This window comes from Oryctolagus cuniculus, chromosome 16 (genome assembly GCF_051225735.1).
Source record: "Oryctolagus cuniculus isolate XC-2025 breed Fujian yellow rabbit chromosome 16, ASM5122573v1, whole genome shotgun sequence".
Lineage (NCBI taxonomy): Eukaryota > Metazoa > Chordata > Mammalia > Lagomorpha > Leporidae > Oryctolagus > Oryctolagus cuniculus.
The window spans coordinates 47,259,720-47,276,576 of record NC_142882.1 but is presented as its reverse complement, the minus strand read 5'-3'; the positions used below and the strand labels follow the sequence as shown (position 1 = coordinate 47,276,576).

The window sequence follows — 16,857 nt, the reverse complement described above, 5'->3', positions numbered from 1 at the left end:
TATGGGGCCGGAGCCATGGCTCACTTGGTTAATCTTCCGCCTGTGGCGCCGGCATCCCATATGGGCACTGGTTCTAGTCAAGGTTGCTCCTTTTCCAGTCTAGCTCTCTGCTGTGGCCCGGGAGTGCAGTGGAGGATGGCCCAAGTGCTTGGGCCCTGCACCCGCACGGAAGACCAGGAGGAAGCACCTGGCTCCTGGCTTCGAATCGGCGCAGCTCCGGCCGTAGTGGCCATTTTGGGGGGTGAACCAATGGAAAAGGAAGACCTTTCTCTCTGTTTCTCTCTCTCTCACGGGCTAACTCTATCTGTCAATTAAAAAAAATTAAAAAAAAAAACAGATACAAATAATCTTGGCATTGTAGGTCCATGCAGAGTACAAAGAAAAGCAGGGCCCAAGACAACTATGACAAGAATCCCTTGTAGGCTACCAGGCAGTGCTGATTTTCTAGGTTTCACTGTTTCATTGATGGCTTTGGTTCTGATAATACGGTGAGGATGAAAGAGACGTTCTGGGGATAGACACAGCCTATCCAGAGCCTGCCTGGTCAATGTACATTTTTCTAACACCCTTTTGAAGGATGATCCCATTGCTCATTCATACTTGGAGTTGGCTTAAAGTTGATGAATCAGTTGACGTCCAATGAAAAAGCACAGGGGGTTCTTTTTATGGGAAATAAAATGAGAGGCAAGGAAAGGCAGTGGAGAAGCAAAAGAGGAGTTATAAACTCTCAGGTCTCCCTGAGAACACTCCAACTTCCCCATTGGTCCTTAAAGGGAAGAGGCTAAATCAATTCCAGACTGTTCTGAGCTTAAAAAAAAATTATTTGAAAGGTATGGTGTGGGGAGAGGGAAGAGAGATAGAGACAGGGTTAGGGGAGATAGAGAAATCTTTCATCCACTGGCTTGCTCCCCAAATGCCTACAAGAGCTGGGGCTGAACCAGGCTGAAGCCAGTAGCTAGGAACTCGATCTGATCTCCCATGTGCATCAAAGGGACCCAACCGCTTGAGTCATCATCTTTGCAGGGTGTGCATTAGCAGAAAGCTGGGACTGGAAGTGGAGGCCAGACCCCTACTCAGGCACACTGATATGGAATGTGGGCCTGCCAAGCTGTGTCTTAGCCCCTGTGAGAAAGGCCCACCCCCACTCTCAATCTTGGAGTAGCTGCTTTCTATGTGTGCTAGGAAGAAAGGCTGGGAGGCACACTTTTAGGGCTTTTACTAATGAAAAAGAATTATGGGCCGGCGCCGCGGCTCACTAGGCTAATCCTCCGCCTTGTGGCGAGGGCACACTGGGTTCTAGTCCTGGTCGGGGCGCCAGATTCTGTCCCGGTTGCCCCTCTTCCAGGCCAGCTCTCTGCTGTGGTCAGGGAGTGCAGTGGAGGATGGCCCAAGTGCTTGGGCCCTGCACCCCATGGGAGACCAGGAGAAGTACCTGGCTCCTGCCATCGGATCAGCGCGGTACGACGGCCACAGCGCGCCGGCCACGGCGGCCATTGGAGGGTGAACCAATGGCAAAGGAAGACCTTTCTCTCTCTCTCTCTCTCTCTCTCACTGTCCACTCTGCCTGTCCAAAAAAAAAAAAAAAATTATGATTAAAAAGTGAAAATGAGTGTATGGTAGGTTCCTACCAAGGATATAAAACTTACTAAAATTTCAAAAATGTGTTATGAATGTATTAATAATAATATTGTTAGCGATTTCTTATTTTTTTTTTTACCATACAGGAATTATACTAGCACTGGTTATGGTATTTGTATTGGTTAACCCATTTTAGGGTCACAGCACCGCAGTCAAAACTTGAAAATGTCAATCACATTTCATAAACAAATGGAGGTTTGGTAGAGTGATGTAATTTGTTCTACAGAGTTGCAAGTAGGTAAGGAACTCTTGCAGTTCATCTCTGGAATCACCATCCAAACCACTAAAAGGTTATGCCCAACTGGCAGTACCAGGCATGGATTTCAAAAACAACACAGAATGTCCCTGTTCAAGGTTTGCTGCACTCGTTATCAAAATAACGCATCAATTTATACATCCAGCAATAATCTTATTTAAAAATAAAGATAATGCTGATTCACATTAGAGAAATATTAATATGAATCATTTTGTCTTCTTTCCACACTCCAGTTTCCAAAAAGTATCAATGGAATGCATGAAAATAGAAAAAAAATAATACTATAAAACATTATTAATATTTTTTGAGATACCGAGTTGTTATCCAAAAAGTGTGCCAGATGTGAAGAAGTAATAATCAATGATTGATTCAGTTGTGAATATAAATCATGGGAAAACAATTCAGTTGTGAGTAATAAAAACAATAAAATCATCAAGAAAAAAATTCCTTCATTTACCACCAGCTAAGAATGGAAATTAAATTTAGTCAAAAAAAACTATTTTTACTAAAGCTGGTTAAAAGACAATATTACTAATGAGGACACTTAGCACTAGAAATGGTCCATTAAGTAAGAAAAAATCATTTCACACACAAATACAAAAGCGTGTAATCATAATACAGAAGATAAATGGCCTGTAGCCACTCATGTCCAAAGAAAGAGAAATGAGAAACAAAAATCTTCCAAATGAAGTTTATCAAGCCCTTCTCGGGTCCCCTGGGTGGTGGTCTGGATGTTGAAGAATCTTTAACCTGGCTTCAAAAGGCAAAAAGACAACGACATCCAAGCAATGACTGAAGAAGGACTGCACGATAAGTTGTGTGCAACTCATCCCGGGCAAAAGGGAGAGTCTGGTGGTGAGCTGCAGAAGTCAGAGACGGTACAGAGAGAAAGCAGAATAGGGAACCGAAAGCTCTATGAAATTTCTGCCAACCGGAGCTCCATATTGGAAGCTTGCTCTGCAGCATAAGTGAATAGGTAAGTCTGAGAAGGCGAGTACCTGCTAAGAGTATGAAGTCTGTATTCTGAAGCTTTCACTGCTGGACAGCATTTAAATGAAACACACAGGAAGGTATTACTTCTGTTTGGGACGCACTTATGCTATAGGGGAGTGCCTGATTCTAGTCCCAGCTCTGATGCTTCCATCTATCCAGCTTCATGTGAAGGTAGCCTGGGAGGCAGCAGATGCTGGCTCAAGTGCTTGAGCTCCTGCTACCCATGTGAGAGAACTGGACAGAACTCTGAGCTCTTGACTTTGGCCTGGCCCAGCCTTGGCTGTTGCAGGCATTTGGAGAGTCAATCAGCAGATGGATAACCTCTCTCTCCCTCTCTCTTTCTCTCCCTTTCAAGTGGATGGAAACTTTTTGTTGTTGTTGTTAAAGAGAGGATGGTTTGAAATCAGAAATGGTAGGACCAACTGCTTACATGAGATAAGGGAGAGAGATAATCAAGATGGCTTTCTGAAAATCTGTTCCTGTCTAAATGTTGGTTCCACTGACAACAGTAGAAGGGCAGGACACCGCAGCACGTTTTACAAATGACAAATTCATGATGTTTGAGATGAGACTGAACACTTAGTAAGTTCTCCTTTCAATTAATATTAACATTTGATAGACTTCAAGATATGTCTAAGGTAAGGGAAAAATATCTTTAAATCCTTAAACTATTAAGATACCTCAACTCTCTCCTCACAACAACATTCAATGCAATAGAAAGGTGCTGACAAAAGCAGATACTCATTGGTTCAGGTTTTAAACTCACCAATTTCCAACATGACACAATGAAATCTGTCAACTAATAAGATAACAAATGACATGAGGAGGATCTAAAGCAGACATATAAATACATAAACAAAAACAATGTGAACCCAAATGTAAGGCACACACAGAATTTAAAATTTTCCGGTACATACATTAAAAAGAGTAAAAGGAAATAGGCAAGATTAATTTTATTAATATCATACGACACAATCTATTTCAAACATTATCATTTCAGCATGTAATTGATAGAAATAATTCTTAAGGGGGAATTAGTATATTTTCTATATGAGGTCTTTGAAATCTAGTGTGCATTTTTCATATCTCAAGTCTCACCAGCCACATTTTAAATGTTCAATAGCTATTGTCATTGACCAGTGTGGCTAGTGCAAACATAGGGATCTTTCCAGAGATTCTGTCAACAGGGGCTCAAAGTCTAAAGCAAAAAAAATGAATATTACTTAAACATAAGATTTAAGTGCAAAGTAGTCATAAAGAAAAATGAATAACCAGGGTATGAGTTTATAATCATAAACATAAAGGAAAAACACTGATTTAGCAATTAAAGAGCACCAGAAGGAAGATATTCCTAAAGGAAAATAAATTTCAATTTTCTCTCAGTTTATATCAGACATAACCAACACCAAGATTATAACATTTAAATGTTTTGTTGGAAAGAAAATAGGTAGCCTTAGAAACCCGAAAGCACCACGAGCCAGCCTCAAGAATGGCAGGAAAACAACACCAAACCAACCAGAAATAAGGAAAACAGAGATGATAAAGTTCCTATCTATTTAAAAATAACTCAAATGCACTGAAGAATATTACTTGGAAAGCAATATATAACTCAAAATGGATTAAAGACCTGATTTTAACGAAGTGCTAAAATACATAAATCCCTTAGAGGGAAAGGTATGAATCTTTGTGTCCTTGGATTAGGGAATGGTTTCTAAAATATTATTCCAAAACACAAGCAACAAAAGGAAAAACAGATAGCACTGGATTCCAGTAAAATTAAAACTGCTCATCACAGGACTATATTGAAAAAAAAAAAAAAAGAGCAAACCAAAGAGTGGGAGAGAAAATATGTATAATTCATTTACTGGATAAGTTTCTAGTATCCAAAATATATTTAAAAATCCTTACCGTTCAGTAACAAACGGACAAAGAAGCCAGTTAAATAAAGGGCACAAGACTTGACTAGATGTTTTTCCAAAGAAGCAAATAAAAATTGTTCAGCACCACTCGTCATTAGCGAAACAAATCAGACAGTGATAGCAACAACGAGAGTAGTACAGTGATAGCAACAATGACAGCAGTACAGTGATAGCAACAATGAGAGCAGTACAGGCTCCTAAAGGGAAGAGCGAGCAGCAACTGTTGTAGAGCATGTGGAGAAACTGGAATGCTCTCACACTGCTAACAGCAAAGCGAAGCAGTTCAGGCACAGGGAAAACAGGTGGTTCCTCAATAAGTTAGAGTTCCCAAATGTTTCAGCATTTCACTCTTATAAATACCCAAGAGAAATAAAAACACACCTTAACACAAAAAAACTTGCACAGAAATGTTCATATCATCATTGTTCTCGACACTCAGAAAGTACAAACAACCCCGCACGTCCATCAACTGACTCATCAACAACATGCGGTATTCACACAATACAATGGTATTCAGCTGTAAGAAGGAATGAAGTACTAAAACATGCTACACTATGATGAATCTCAAAAATGTCATGTAAAAGAATCAGACAAAAGGCCGCAGAATGCATGATCATGTTTACATGAAACGACCACAAAAGGCAAATCTATCGAGACATCAAGTAGATTAATGTTTGCTGGGAGTAGGAGAAACAAGAAATGGTGGGTGAAAATTCCAGGATTTCTGAATTGTATCTCAATAAATAAAATCATGTGATAAATGACACAGAAGTTTTGAAAAAAATTTTCAAGTCTTAGTCCATTACTGCTGTGCACATAAACTGAAAACTGTTGAAATTAGAAGACAGAGATAGGCAAAAATGGCAAACATCAACATGAGTGACAGCAGTGAATGTGAGGGTAACTTGCATCCAGTCAACTTCAATGCGGAAGAAACTGAGAACGTACAAGAAATATGAGACAGTACATTTGAAATGCTGTGAGCTTGAGAATTTTAGGTAAAAGCTGTTAAAAAAATTAGGGCATAATTCAGGAAGTAGTTTAGAGCCCCTGGCCATCTGCAAAACCCTGGCTCTGAATCAGAGCCTCTCAAAGGTCTTGAAAGAACCAGTGAAAATCACAGAATCAGAACCTTTGAGGGACTCTACGTTTCCCTAAAGAGGATGTCTGCGTCCCTTCAATCAGAAAACCACCTAGGAAGCCTGGAATTCAGCACATGTCCCTATGTTTCCCATTGCAACATGTTCTGTAGGCTCTTTGAGGTCAGAATGATGTTCAAGCACATCCTCAGTGGGTTTGAAAAGTTTTTAACAGACAGCACCTGACGGCTTGGGAACAAGGTAAGACATGAACAAGGAGGAGCCGTGAGCTCTTGAAGTCCTGTCTCTCAATCTCTCTATGGGCACTCTGTTCCACTCCATTCCAAGACTTGCTGAGGATAGAAAAAAAGAAACTCACACATATACATGATTAAAAATGCTTGAGCTGGGGGCCAGTGGCACAATGGGGTAAAGCTGCAGCCTGTAGTGCTGGCATCCCATATGGGCACCAGTTCAAGTCTCGGCTGCTCCACTTCCAATCCAGCTCTCTGCTATGGCCTGGGAAGGCAGTGAGGGATAGCCCAAGTCCTTGGGCCCCTGCACCAGCAATGGAGACCCAGAGGAAGCTCCTGGTTCCAGGCTTCAGATCAGCTCAGCTCTGGCCATTGTGGTCATTTGGGGAGTGAACCAGCAGATGGAAGACCTCGTTCTCTCTCTGGCTCTACCTCTCTTTGTAACTCTGTCTTTCAAAAAAAAAAAAAAATGCTTGAGCACAGTGTGTGCAAGAATTAGAACCTGCTCCTGTACATTAGAAAATAAAATTAAAAAAAAAAAAATCCTAAACCTTGGGACTTAGAGCAGTGATCAAAAGAGATGAATGATCCAATGATCCAAAATAGGTTGTGAAATGCTAATGGGGGGGTGGGGAGAGAGAAGAGACAGAAAGAGAGAGGAGGCTGGAACAACTGGATGAACTAGACAGAAGGGAGCCTATTTGCATGTGAACAGAATCTTTGCCCACATACAGTAAGGTTTGGTTGGCAAAGGCTCAGAACCAGGATTCTGGGGTCAGCAGGCCTGGTTCCACCAGAGCTATACTGGCTCCAGTGCTGTCATCTGTATAACAGGAGAATAATAAGTTCATCTCACATGGCTGCTGTGAGCATTAAATGAGTTAGTAGATATGAAGTGCCTGCAACAGGATCTGGTGTACTGAATACTTGCCATCATTAAAAGTCTTTCTGTAAATCAAGATGATCTGGAAAAGTTGCATGCTTTAAACAGTTTGTAAACGTCAAAGAAGTTATGAGAAAATGAGACGTGACAATGAGCATACAAACCTTTAGAAATCTAAAGAGATCCATTCTTACATAGACTGAAAAATCACATTCCCAATATCCTTTTTATTTGCTTAAATTATTTGACTTTCCTCCTACTGTTATCCTTAAAACTGAAATAAAGGAATCATCAAAAATTAAGTGACTGACAGTCTCAAATGCCTTCTCTTGCATCTCCAAGTCCCTGGCTGTAATTGGTTACAAGTGTAGACGTGAATAAAATCACCATTGGAAATGTTCAATTGTACATCAACAACTTACACTTGCTACAGCTCTACTACGGAACGCACCAAATTCACAATGAAACACCAAGTTAAAAAAATGGAAGAATTACTAGGAGTGATTAATATGCCTGCATCCCACATCGGAGTGCCTGTGTTCAATCCCTGGCTCCAATTTCTGCTAATGCAGACACTAGGAGGCAGCAAGTAATGGCTCAAGTAATTGGCTTCCAACCACCTTGCATTTCTGGCTCTGGACTCCAGTTCCAACCTAGAACAGACCTTTGCAGGCATCTGGGGAGTGAGCCAGGGCATGGGAGCTCTTGCTTGTCTGCCTGTCTGCCTCTCAAAGAAATTAAAGAATAAAAATCAATACTACATGTATGTGTTAAGTATTAGATTACAGAAAAAAAGGTGTTTAGTGTCTGAATTCCTTTTCAACACTCTTCAGAAAAAAAAAAAGTGGATGAAAATACAAAAATTTCTTAATGACTGCATTTCTTAGATCTGTGAAAGTAGCAGGCTAAACTTCGGCAACCAATTTCACCATGGAAGATGTGGCTTTTTACTGCCGGGAGAGGAAATCTCATGGTCACTTATTCTAAGCCTTGGCAAAAAACTCCTTCTCTGAAGAAAGATTGCTAACCTTAATTGAAGCTTTTTTATTAACACTTCAGAAATGAGATATATACCATGAAACCTTATTCATCTGTTGCCTCTAATTCTTATTTTTGGAGTTAATCTTTTAACTTTTATAGCCCAAAGACAAATTTCAGGGAATTCCTACTAGAATTAAGGGACTCTGGAGAATTCTCACCAAATTACCAAATTTATGGCACTGATATGATATGAATGATCACTCACTATGCAACAGTCAATAACATTCTAATGCAATATTTTTGTGGCTTAGAATAACTTTAACTTTCATGACATTATTAAGATAACACTAAGTTACTCACAGAATTAAAAAAAATATGCTTTTAACTTCTTGAACTGAATGCCCAATAACTCATTATGAAGTACTGACTGGTAAGTTTTGCTAACAGCAGATCAGAAGAGGAAGGACATACTTTGAACCTATAAGACGTGTTCCTTTGCTTGAGTTAGCCTCCTTGTTCTTTGCACTAATATTAGAGTTGCTGTTACCATGGAAGGGGCAACCATTTAATTGCTATGCTCTCTTTAAATTTATGCACTGCCACTTTATCCTTGTAGTTCTGGATCTCCCTGTAATGGATGTAATTATGATGATTCTTGGAAAATTATTCATTTTAACACATATTGAATGCTTGTTATATTCAAGGGATTAGGTTAAATTTTAAAAAAATTTTAGATTGAGCAAAGTTAGGAATTGACAACTATTTAAATAAAATTTTATTTTTAAGAGTTGACATTTTAATTTAAATATCGAGGATGATAACATAGCAAGGAAAAGGTCACACTGGATAAAAGGAAAATCAGATTTTACACGCGCTTGCTATTTGATAATGGCTAGTGTAAACAGTTTAAACTCATTACTGTAGGATTTATTATTTTAATGGTATTAGAAGTAACTGCTCAAGAGAACTTTATTTTCTTGTTTCAACAAAGAATGGCAATATAGTTTTGCATATGAGACCTACTATACATGCTTAAAATTCGATTAAATGTGTCACGTTTATTTACACAAAGCCAAATATATGAAAGGGGATCTTTTAAAAAAAACTTTATTTGAGAAAGGAAGAGACTTATAACAGAAGGCAAGAAGGGAAACATACAAACAATATATTTACAACACGAAACAAGAGATCACCTTCAAGGGTGTAAATTATAATAAATACAGTAGATTTGAAAAGAGACATTTCTCAATTAGTTCTACGATGAGTTAAGCTCAGCTTTCCTTTACACTGGCTCCAGGTAGCTTCTTAATTAAATCCAAAGACTATCAAATTCAAACAATTAATGTCCACCAACTCGTCTGATGAAGTTCTCTCAAATGACATTATAAAAAATAGGTTTTTCTTGTTTGTGATTACATATCTTTGAAGTAATATTATACAAAAGTCTGCTCAGCCACATGTTCCTCCCCAAATAAAATGTATTTTAAAAGATGCACTATCCCTTTTTTTATGAGATTGAAAAAAGACTTTAGAGAAAATGAATATTTATGAGATGGAAAAATATACAATTTTATCTCAGGCATGCCATATTTTTAATGCAAAACAACTGACAAGAAGTCATTTTAATATGAAGGAAAATACTAACCAAAATATGTTGGTGATCTGGAGTGTTGTCTATTCCAGCTATTTGTCAAATTATCAGAAGGACTTTCATTGTATGGAAAAGTTTTAAACTTTCTAAATGCTAGTTATGTTAATTTAATTTGAATGGAGACTTTTTAAAAAAGGATAATGTATCTTTAGCAGTCACATTTTTTAAAGAAATATTTTTAAATGTCACAGCAAAATGTAAACAACACGGGCCAATAACATACAGTCGAACAATGTCTACATTTGGCAAAACTGCTATATCTCCTTTGAAACAGGATACTATACCTTAAAATACCTCAGATTTAGAAATATAAATATTTTAATAGAAAAAACCTCACAAAGATTCTAGGTCAATTTGGATTATCCATATTAAAGGGGTCTTAATACAAGGAACCTTTAACTAGCTTAACAAAAGTAAACCTATAAAACAAGGTAAACATATCAAAAGGGAATATGAAGGAAATGTTCCAGTGAAAAGCTTCCGTAACAATTTCCCTACTTGTGGTGTTATTTTCTTAGACAATAAATCAATTCATAGAGTGCCCTTTAAAAACAGAAAGAGTAAAACACTATCCTCAGGTTCTTTTTTATTTTTTTCTCCTACATTCCTCAGTACATGAATCACTTGGACTTCCTGTTTCCACAAGGCATTTCCTGTTCAGCCTCACAGACTGGGTTTTCTGTAGGAGACCAGCAGGAACCTGACAAAGAACTGACTTAAATAAACATTGTTTTCTGCTGCCTTCAAAGGTATTCGTATTTTGTAGCATCGAAGGACATTATCCTTTTGAAGATGCATTATGTACAAGTAAATTCTTTAGTTCAACCACACGTGCCTAATTTTTTTATTTGCCAGAATGGTATGGTAGATGTCATGTCATTAAGAAATTATCTAGTGATAATGACTAACAAATATGATACACCTTCTTTTAAAAACTGAACTTGGCATCAGATAATACTCCAACTACTGCTGTGTTTTCTGCAATTATGGCTACAATACAGTAACTCATTGGACCATAAACTGCACATTACTGCTCACCAACATTTGCATCTGCTTCGTTTGATCTTTGTTTTCATTAGACAATATAATCAAAATGCACAACGTGTAAGTAAAACGTGCAGTGCTACGTGAGACATCATGAAATCTTGAAAGTAGCGCTGCAATTTGCATCTACATATTCAAACCACCTGTACTCCTAATATTTTCAATTGCAATCTACACAATAACCTAGGACTACTGGCATGGTGATTAGAACATTTCTAATTAACAAGAACCAAAAAAAAAAAAAAATAAGAGAGAGAGAGGGGGAAGGGGAAAGCAGGGGTAGATTGCCTTTGACAGTGTTTAAGACTGTACTATGATACAATATGTACAGTGATGTGAAAGTTGAATTCTACATGTTTGAAAAAATCCAAAACCAATAGAATGCTTCATTGATCAGCCTGGAAGAGTACATCCAGCACTCACCGATCTCCACAGATAAACTACAAACAGCAGTGAGATCATTTTCCTTAGAAGTAACTGATAGAGCAGGCTATGGGATGAACTGAAAGCCTATTTGTTGCTTGGATATTACGTAGCACAATTTGAGTACAACAGGTAATGCCGTGATCAGTGGCGTTTCAAAGAAACCTTGCTATCTATACAGAGGTCAGTCTATCCAGAGATCTCTATATAGATATATACATTTACCTGTGTTAGTTAGAAATGCTTACACTCTAAAATGAAATCATCCAGAGACAGAAACGGATAGGAAATGATATCCATTGACCAAAACCTACGGTGCATATCACGTTCAGATAATAACTTTAATTACAAATCCTGGAGCTAAATCTTTGCCTATTACCTGTTGCATAAAAGCAGCCTGCTCCCCAGATTCCATTTCCTGGATCTGAGCATCTTCATCGCTGTCCACTGGTTCCTCCTTTATCTTCACAGCCCCAACTTGTCCCAGTGTGTCATCCACACAGGCACTGCTGTCGCTCCTAGTGCTGCTGCCACTAGAGGGCGCTCTGTCTTCCTGCATCGCCTGGTCCCCCTGAAGTTCTTCCTCTGCTTCCTCCAGGTGACTGCCTGGTGCCTTCAGTTGCTCAATAGATTTCGAGAGCAGCTAGAAGAGAGTGTTCAGGGGTTCAGAATTCAATGGGTCTTGATGGCAACAGAAAAGCAAATTACACTTTTGATTCCTAACTTCAGGACACTTTGATTTCTAATCATTGATTATGAGTTTTGGAATGAATTGTGTGCAACATGGATCCATATCAGTCTGATGCTTTGCATGCCATGTTGGCGGGGCAAGCAGGGGGTGTGATGTCGTGGATTTTTTTTTTGATGGTTTACTTTCTAATGCACGCAGAAAATGAAGAGAAAAGACTGAATAAGGTTTGTGCTTGGAATCCATGAAACTTTCACAAGGACAGATTTTGCTGAGCCAGTGTAATCCAAAATAATCCTAGGAATGATGCTTTTCTCAAAAGTGTAAAGGATGTGATGAAAAAGTTCCACATTCAACATCGTCAACAAATGTCAAAAACTATTAAAGCCAGAAACCTAAATGCTAAAATTCCTTTATGTCTACTTTTCCTTTTCCTGTATGGTCAAATGACAGTGAAAACCACGAAGTTCCTTCTTCTACATACTTGTAAAACAAAGATATTCACTTTGAAATTCGGAACTTTAAAATGCTTTTGAAAATACAAAGACATTATATGAACAGGTACAAATGGAAATCAAATAATGTGAAAGAACCAGTTATCATTTAATTAGAAAATTATTATGTAGACACTTTATTTTATAAATTAAATCTGCATTGCATTGAATGTTTAATAACTTAAAAAGCACATTCATTAACTGCTAATGATTTTGAAAGATACTTTGTTAATATACTTAATGTAAACCATGGCAAAATACTGCAGCATCAAAGCTCAACAAACGGCGAAAATAAATGTCTCGAGATGATTTCATCTCACAGAGGCCCTATTGACTGGTCATCTGTACATCTCAAACTGTGTTTTCAAAAGTGGTTAGAGTTTTCTGCTAAGTCAATCCTATGTAAGCTACATGCCAATTATCTTAACTAGCTGCACACTTACAAGACCAACACAGAAACCATGAACACAGGCTTTTCCACATACAATTCAAGTGCACCTCCCACTCAGACACAAATGGGCTTAAAACCTAAACCCATGTTTTAAAGTTTTGAATACCTAAGCACTGAAACTTTGAAGAGCAGCTTTATATACATTTCTCCGATCTACACAACATCCAATGGAGCCGAGTAGGTGGACAAAACCCTTTAATCTCTCTGAAGGTAGATTCACTGGGAGCATTCATTCATTTGTTCAACAGGTATTTATTGAGGGCCTACCATGTTCAAGACATTATGCTAAGCATAGGGAAAATGGCTAATAATGCTGCCCTCACAGCTTAGTGCATCAAAAGTCATCTAACAGAAAAATGCAGTCTTATTTTCAACTACTATGAGGGCTTCCAGGAAAGGAACACAGGGTGTTCCTAGGAGCACACGCTGGTTGGCATTGGAGCGGGAATGGGAAATGATAGGGCAGGGTCCACAGGGAAGGGCTGTGTTCAGTGCGGGAGATGAAGGATGCAGCATGGAAAGGGGTTGGCCGGATATATGGGAGGGGTGGCAATCGGCCAGGCAGGGAAGGGCAGCATTTCCAGCAGCAGGCTCGGTGACTGCAATCCTAGACTGGACCAAGAGCCAAGGGAAATGCTGAAGGATGATGCTGGAGAGAATGACACAGTCCATAATATTTGTGGGCTGGAAAGTCAGAATCTACAAAAATAAAACATAACAGGATAAACCATATGGAATGCTAAATATCACCCAATCCTAAATCAGACATGATCAAGCTAAGAAAGGACCGGCATGGTGTGGCCAGTAAAGCCACCTCATGCAGTGCCAGCATCTCATAAGTGCTCTGGTTCATGTCCTGGCTGCTCTTTTTCTGATCCAGCTCCATAATCATGGCCTGGGAAAAGCAGCGGAAGATAGTTCAGGTGCTTGGGCTTCTGCTTCTCACGTGGGAGACCTGGAAGAAGCTCTTGGACCTGTCTTTGGCCTGGCCCAGCCCTGGCTGTCACAGCCATCTGTAGAGTGAACCAGTGGATGGAAGACCTCTCTCTCTTTCTTTGTCTCTGTGTCTCTCTCTCTGTAATTCTGCCTTTCAACTAAATAAAAATATCTTGAAAAAACTCACATCAAAATGAAGAACACAAATTTAAATATGAATTTCCTTTCTGCCTATAATCTAACTTCTATTGTACCTGGGCACTTAGTGTAAGAGAAATATTTATCTTGCCATGCTCTACATGCTCATAAGTATTTTTTATAAAACTATTTCTAGGGGCTGGCGCTGGGGCATAGCAGGTGAAGCCGCCACCTGCAGTGCCAGCATCCCACATGGGTGCCAGTTCGAGCACCAGCTGCTCCACTTCTGATCCAGCTCTCTGCTCTGACTTGGGAAAGCAGTGGAAAATGGCCCAAGTGCTTGGGCCCCTGCACCTGCATGGGAGACCCAGAAGAAGCGCTTGGCTCTTGGCTTCGGATCAGTACAACTCCAGCCATTACAGCCATTTGAGGAGTGAACCTGCAGATGGAAGACCTCTTTCTCTGCCTCTGCCTCTCTGTAAACTCTGCCTTTCATATAAATGCATAAATTTTTTTTAAAAGAAAAGCTATTTCTAGGACTTTTATAAAAATTGTGAACACTTATTAGCTCTTCATGTCTTAAATACCTAATATTTTGCACACTGCTTAGATGCTGGAGAAATGAGGCCAAACAGTAGTAATGTATTTTGACTACAAAATAATAGGACCCCATCCAATTGGCTATTAGAGAAAGAACATGTAATAAAGCAAGATTGTTTAAAGGAAAATTTCCAGTTTTGTCTGCGAGAGCAGGGATAAAAACATCAGGTGACGAACACCCACTTAATCTTTTTTTAAAATTTTAAGTCATACAAATTTCACATATTTCATATATACAGATTTAGGAACATACTGGGAATCTTCCTTACCCTCCCTCCCACCCACACTCCAACCCTTCTTCCCCCTCCCTCTCGGATTCCCATTCTTAATTTTTACAATGATCTATTTTCTGTACACTTAGTGATTGTATAGTTAACCCTATTCTAAGTAAAGGAGTTCTGCAAATGATATGAAGAGAAACAAAACAAAACAAGACAAGAAAAAACAAAACAAGATTGTTCCTCAGTGGAAAAGACAATGGCTATAAACAATCATCCATTCTCAAAATGTCTACTTCACTCCAACACATTGCATTTCAGTATTCTATTAGTTGCATTGGATTAGGAAAACAGATGATTTCTATCTTTTTGGGACTGGCTTATCTCACTAAGTATAATAGTTTCCAGTTGCATCTATCTTATTGCAAAAGACAGGATTTTTTTTTTATAGCTGAGTCATACTCCATGGTGTATATATACCATAGTTTCTTTATCCAGTCAATAGTTGATGGACATGTGGGTTGATTCCATATCTTAGCTATTGTGAATTGTGCTGCAATGAACATGGGGGTACAGATCACTCTTTCATATACTAATTTCCTTTCGTTTGAACACCCACTCATTCTTGAGAGGGGAGAGAGTTAAAGAGAGAGAGAGAGAGAGAGAGATGGAGAACGAGAGAAAGAGAGAGAGAGATCATCAGTCCATCCTTCAGCTCTTAGACCCAATCCTCACCTCAGACTATACAACACAGCAGATGAGAGGAACCAGAGAGGGGAAAGGATTTGTTGGAGACAAGTATTAGCCAATGGAAGAGGCTGGAGTCCCTCAGGGGAAGTTTGTGCAAGAAGATGGGTGACAACTCATCTTCTGTACAGAAGCTCACTGACTGTGGACCCTCTCTGTCCATTGACCACAGCTTGCTTAGTTAGCAAGGTCAATGGGAGCCTACTCATCAGAACTGCTGGCCAAGGACTCTTGTGAGCCAAGTAGATGCCCCAGGGAAGTGTTCAAAAGATCCTCTGATAATAGCCTCCTGAGAAGAGCAAGAACACAGCCAAAAGCTATCTGGGATATGTGGTCATGGGCCAGGAACTGAGGGCCACATGTGCAAGGTTAGCCAGGGAGCACACGGCCCACGCCTATGAAGTGTTGTGTCTAAAGTTCCCGCTTACACTGGAGGGACAGTGGTGATGGCTCAAGTGTCTGGGTCTCTGATATCCACATGGGAGACCTGAGTTGACTTCCTGGCTTCTGGCTTTGACCTATCCCAGTCCTGGCTGTTGTGGGCATTTGAGGAGTGAACCAGTGGATGAGATCTCTGACTGTCGATCTGTCTTTTCTGTCTCCCAAATAAATTAAAAATAATGATAATAGAGTAGCCCCTGCTTCCTGGGGATGGGAGGCAACTGACTTTAACACTGAGCTTCTGGAAGTCTGACATTACAGGGAGTATCCAACAACCAGGAGGAAGGCTACAAATACCACCCCTTCTTCTGTGGTAGTTCCTCTCCTTCCTAGTCCCTGCTCCCACATGGCCTGGGGGCACTTGGACCTCCTGGTCCTTCACTCTACCCCAACTCCTGATGTTGTGACATCATCCCGATGCTGTGACCCCTAGGGGTCTTCATTAGCAACTGTATGCTCCCCCAAATCTCCATCTCCAGCATCGTTCCTGTCTTCTCAGGGTACTCTGACCCCAGCGGTCCCTCAGCTCTACAGGGTTTCCAGGCCATCCTTTTCCCGGCCCTTCCTGCTGGACTGGGCACCATCTACATCATCTTTGGTGCCCTTGCTCTCTTTACCATGGACATTCCTGGAGAAGGAAGACTTTTAACCATGGTTCACCCTACAGCTCTGCCATGCTGAAGCAGCCAAGTGAGCTACAAAACAAATAACTAAATAGCAACTGTGCTCAGTGATTCTCTCTAAGCTCATGGCCGTCAGCCTCCAATGGGGCTCTCAGGGCTACTGTGTTCCTACTCCTTTTGTTTAGTCAATTCACTCTGGCTCTTTCTATGACAATTGCAACTCCTTCTCTCTTCCACAAACCTCTAATAAAAGGTAGCAGGCTACCTTTTCTTTGGTCCCTGCAGACATCTTTGCTTCTTCTTTCATTGGGAAAATACATGCATCAGAAAAGAGACTCAGCATCCTGCCACCGCCCCATTTACCAACCTGAACCATCCACTCTCCCTGCTGTGACAATGA

General features: G+C 39.8%; 1 protein-coding gene across 49 annotated transcripts in view; it reads right to left on the bottom strand.

Annotated features, from left to right (window-relative positions):
• Window positions 1-9,094: 9,094 nt before the first annotated feature.
• Window positions 9,095-16,857, bottom strand: part of HDAC9 (histone deacetylase 9) — a 659,964-nt gene continuing 652,201 nt past the window's right edge. For all 49 annotated transcript variants that reach the window (XM_089315332.1, XM_070059608.2, XM_089315314.1 and 46 more), the window contains one exon: window positions 9,095-11,764. In XM_089315332.1, the coding sequence (XP_089171458.1) occupies window positions 11,450-11,764 (315 nt within the window). In that variant the 3' untranslated portion in view covers window positions 9,095-11,449. The remainder of the gene's footprint in view (window positions 11,765-16,857) is intronic.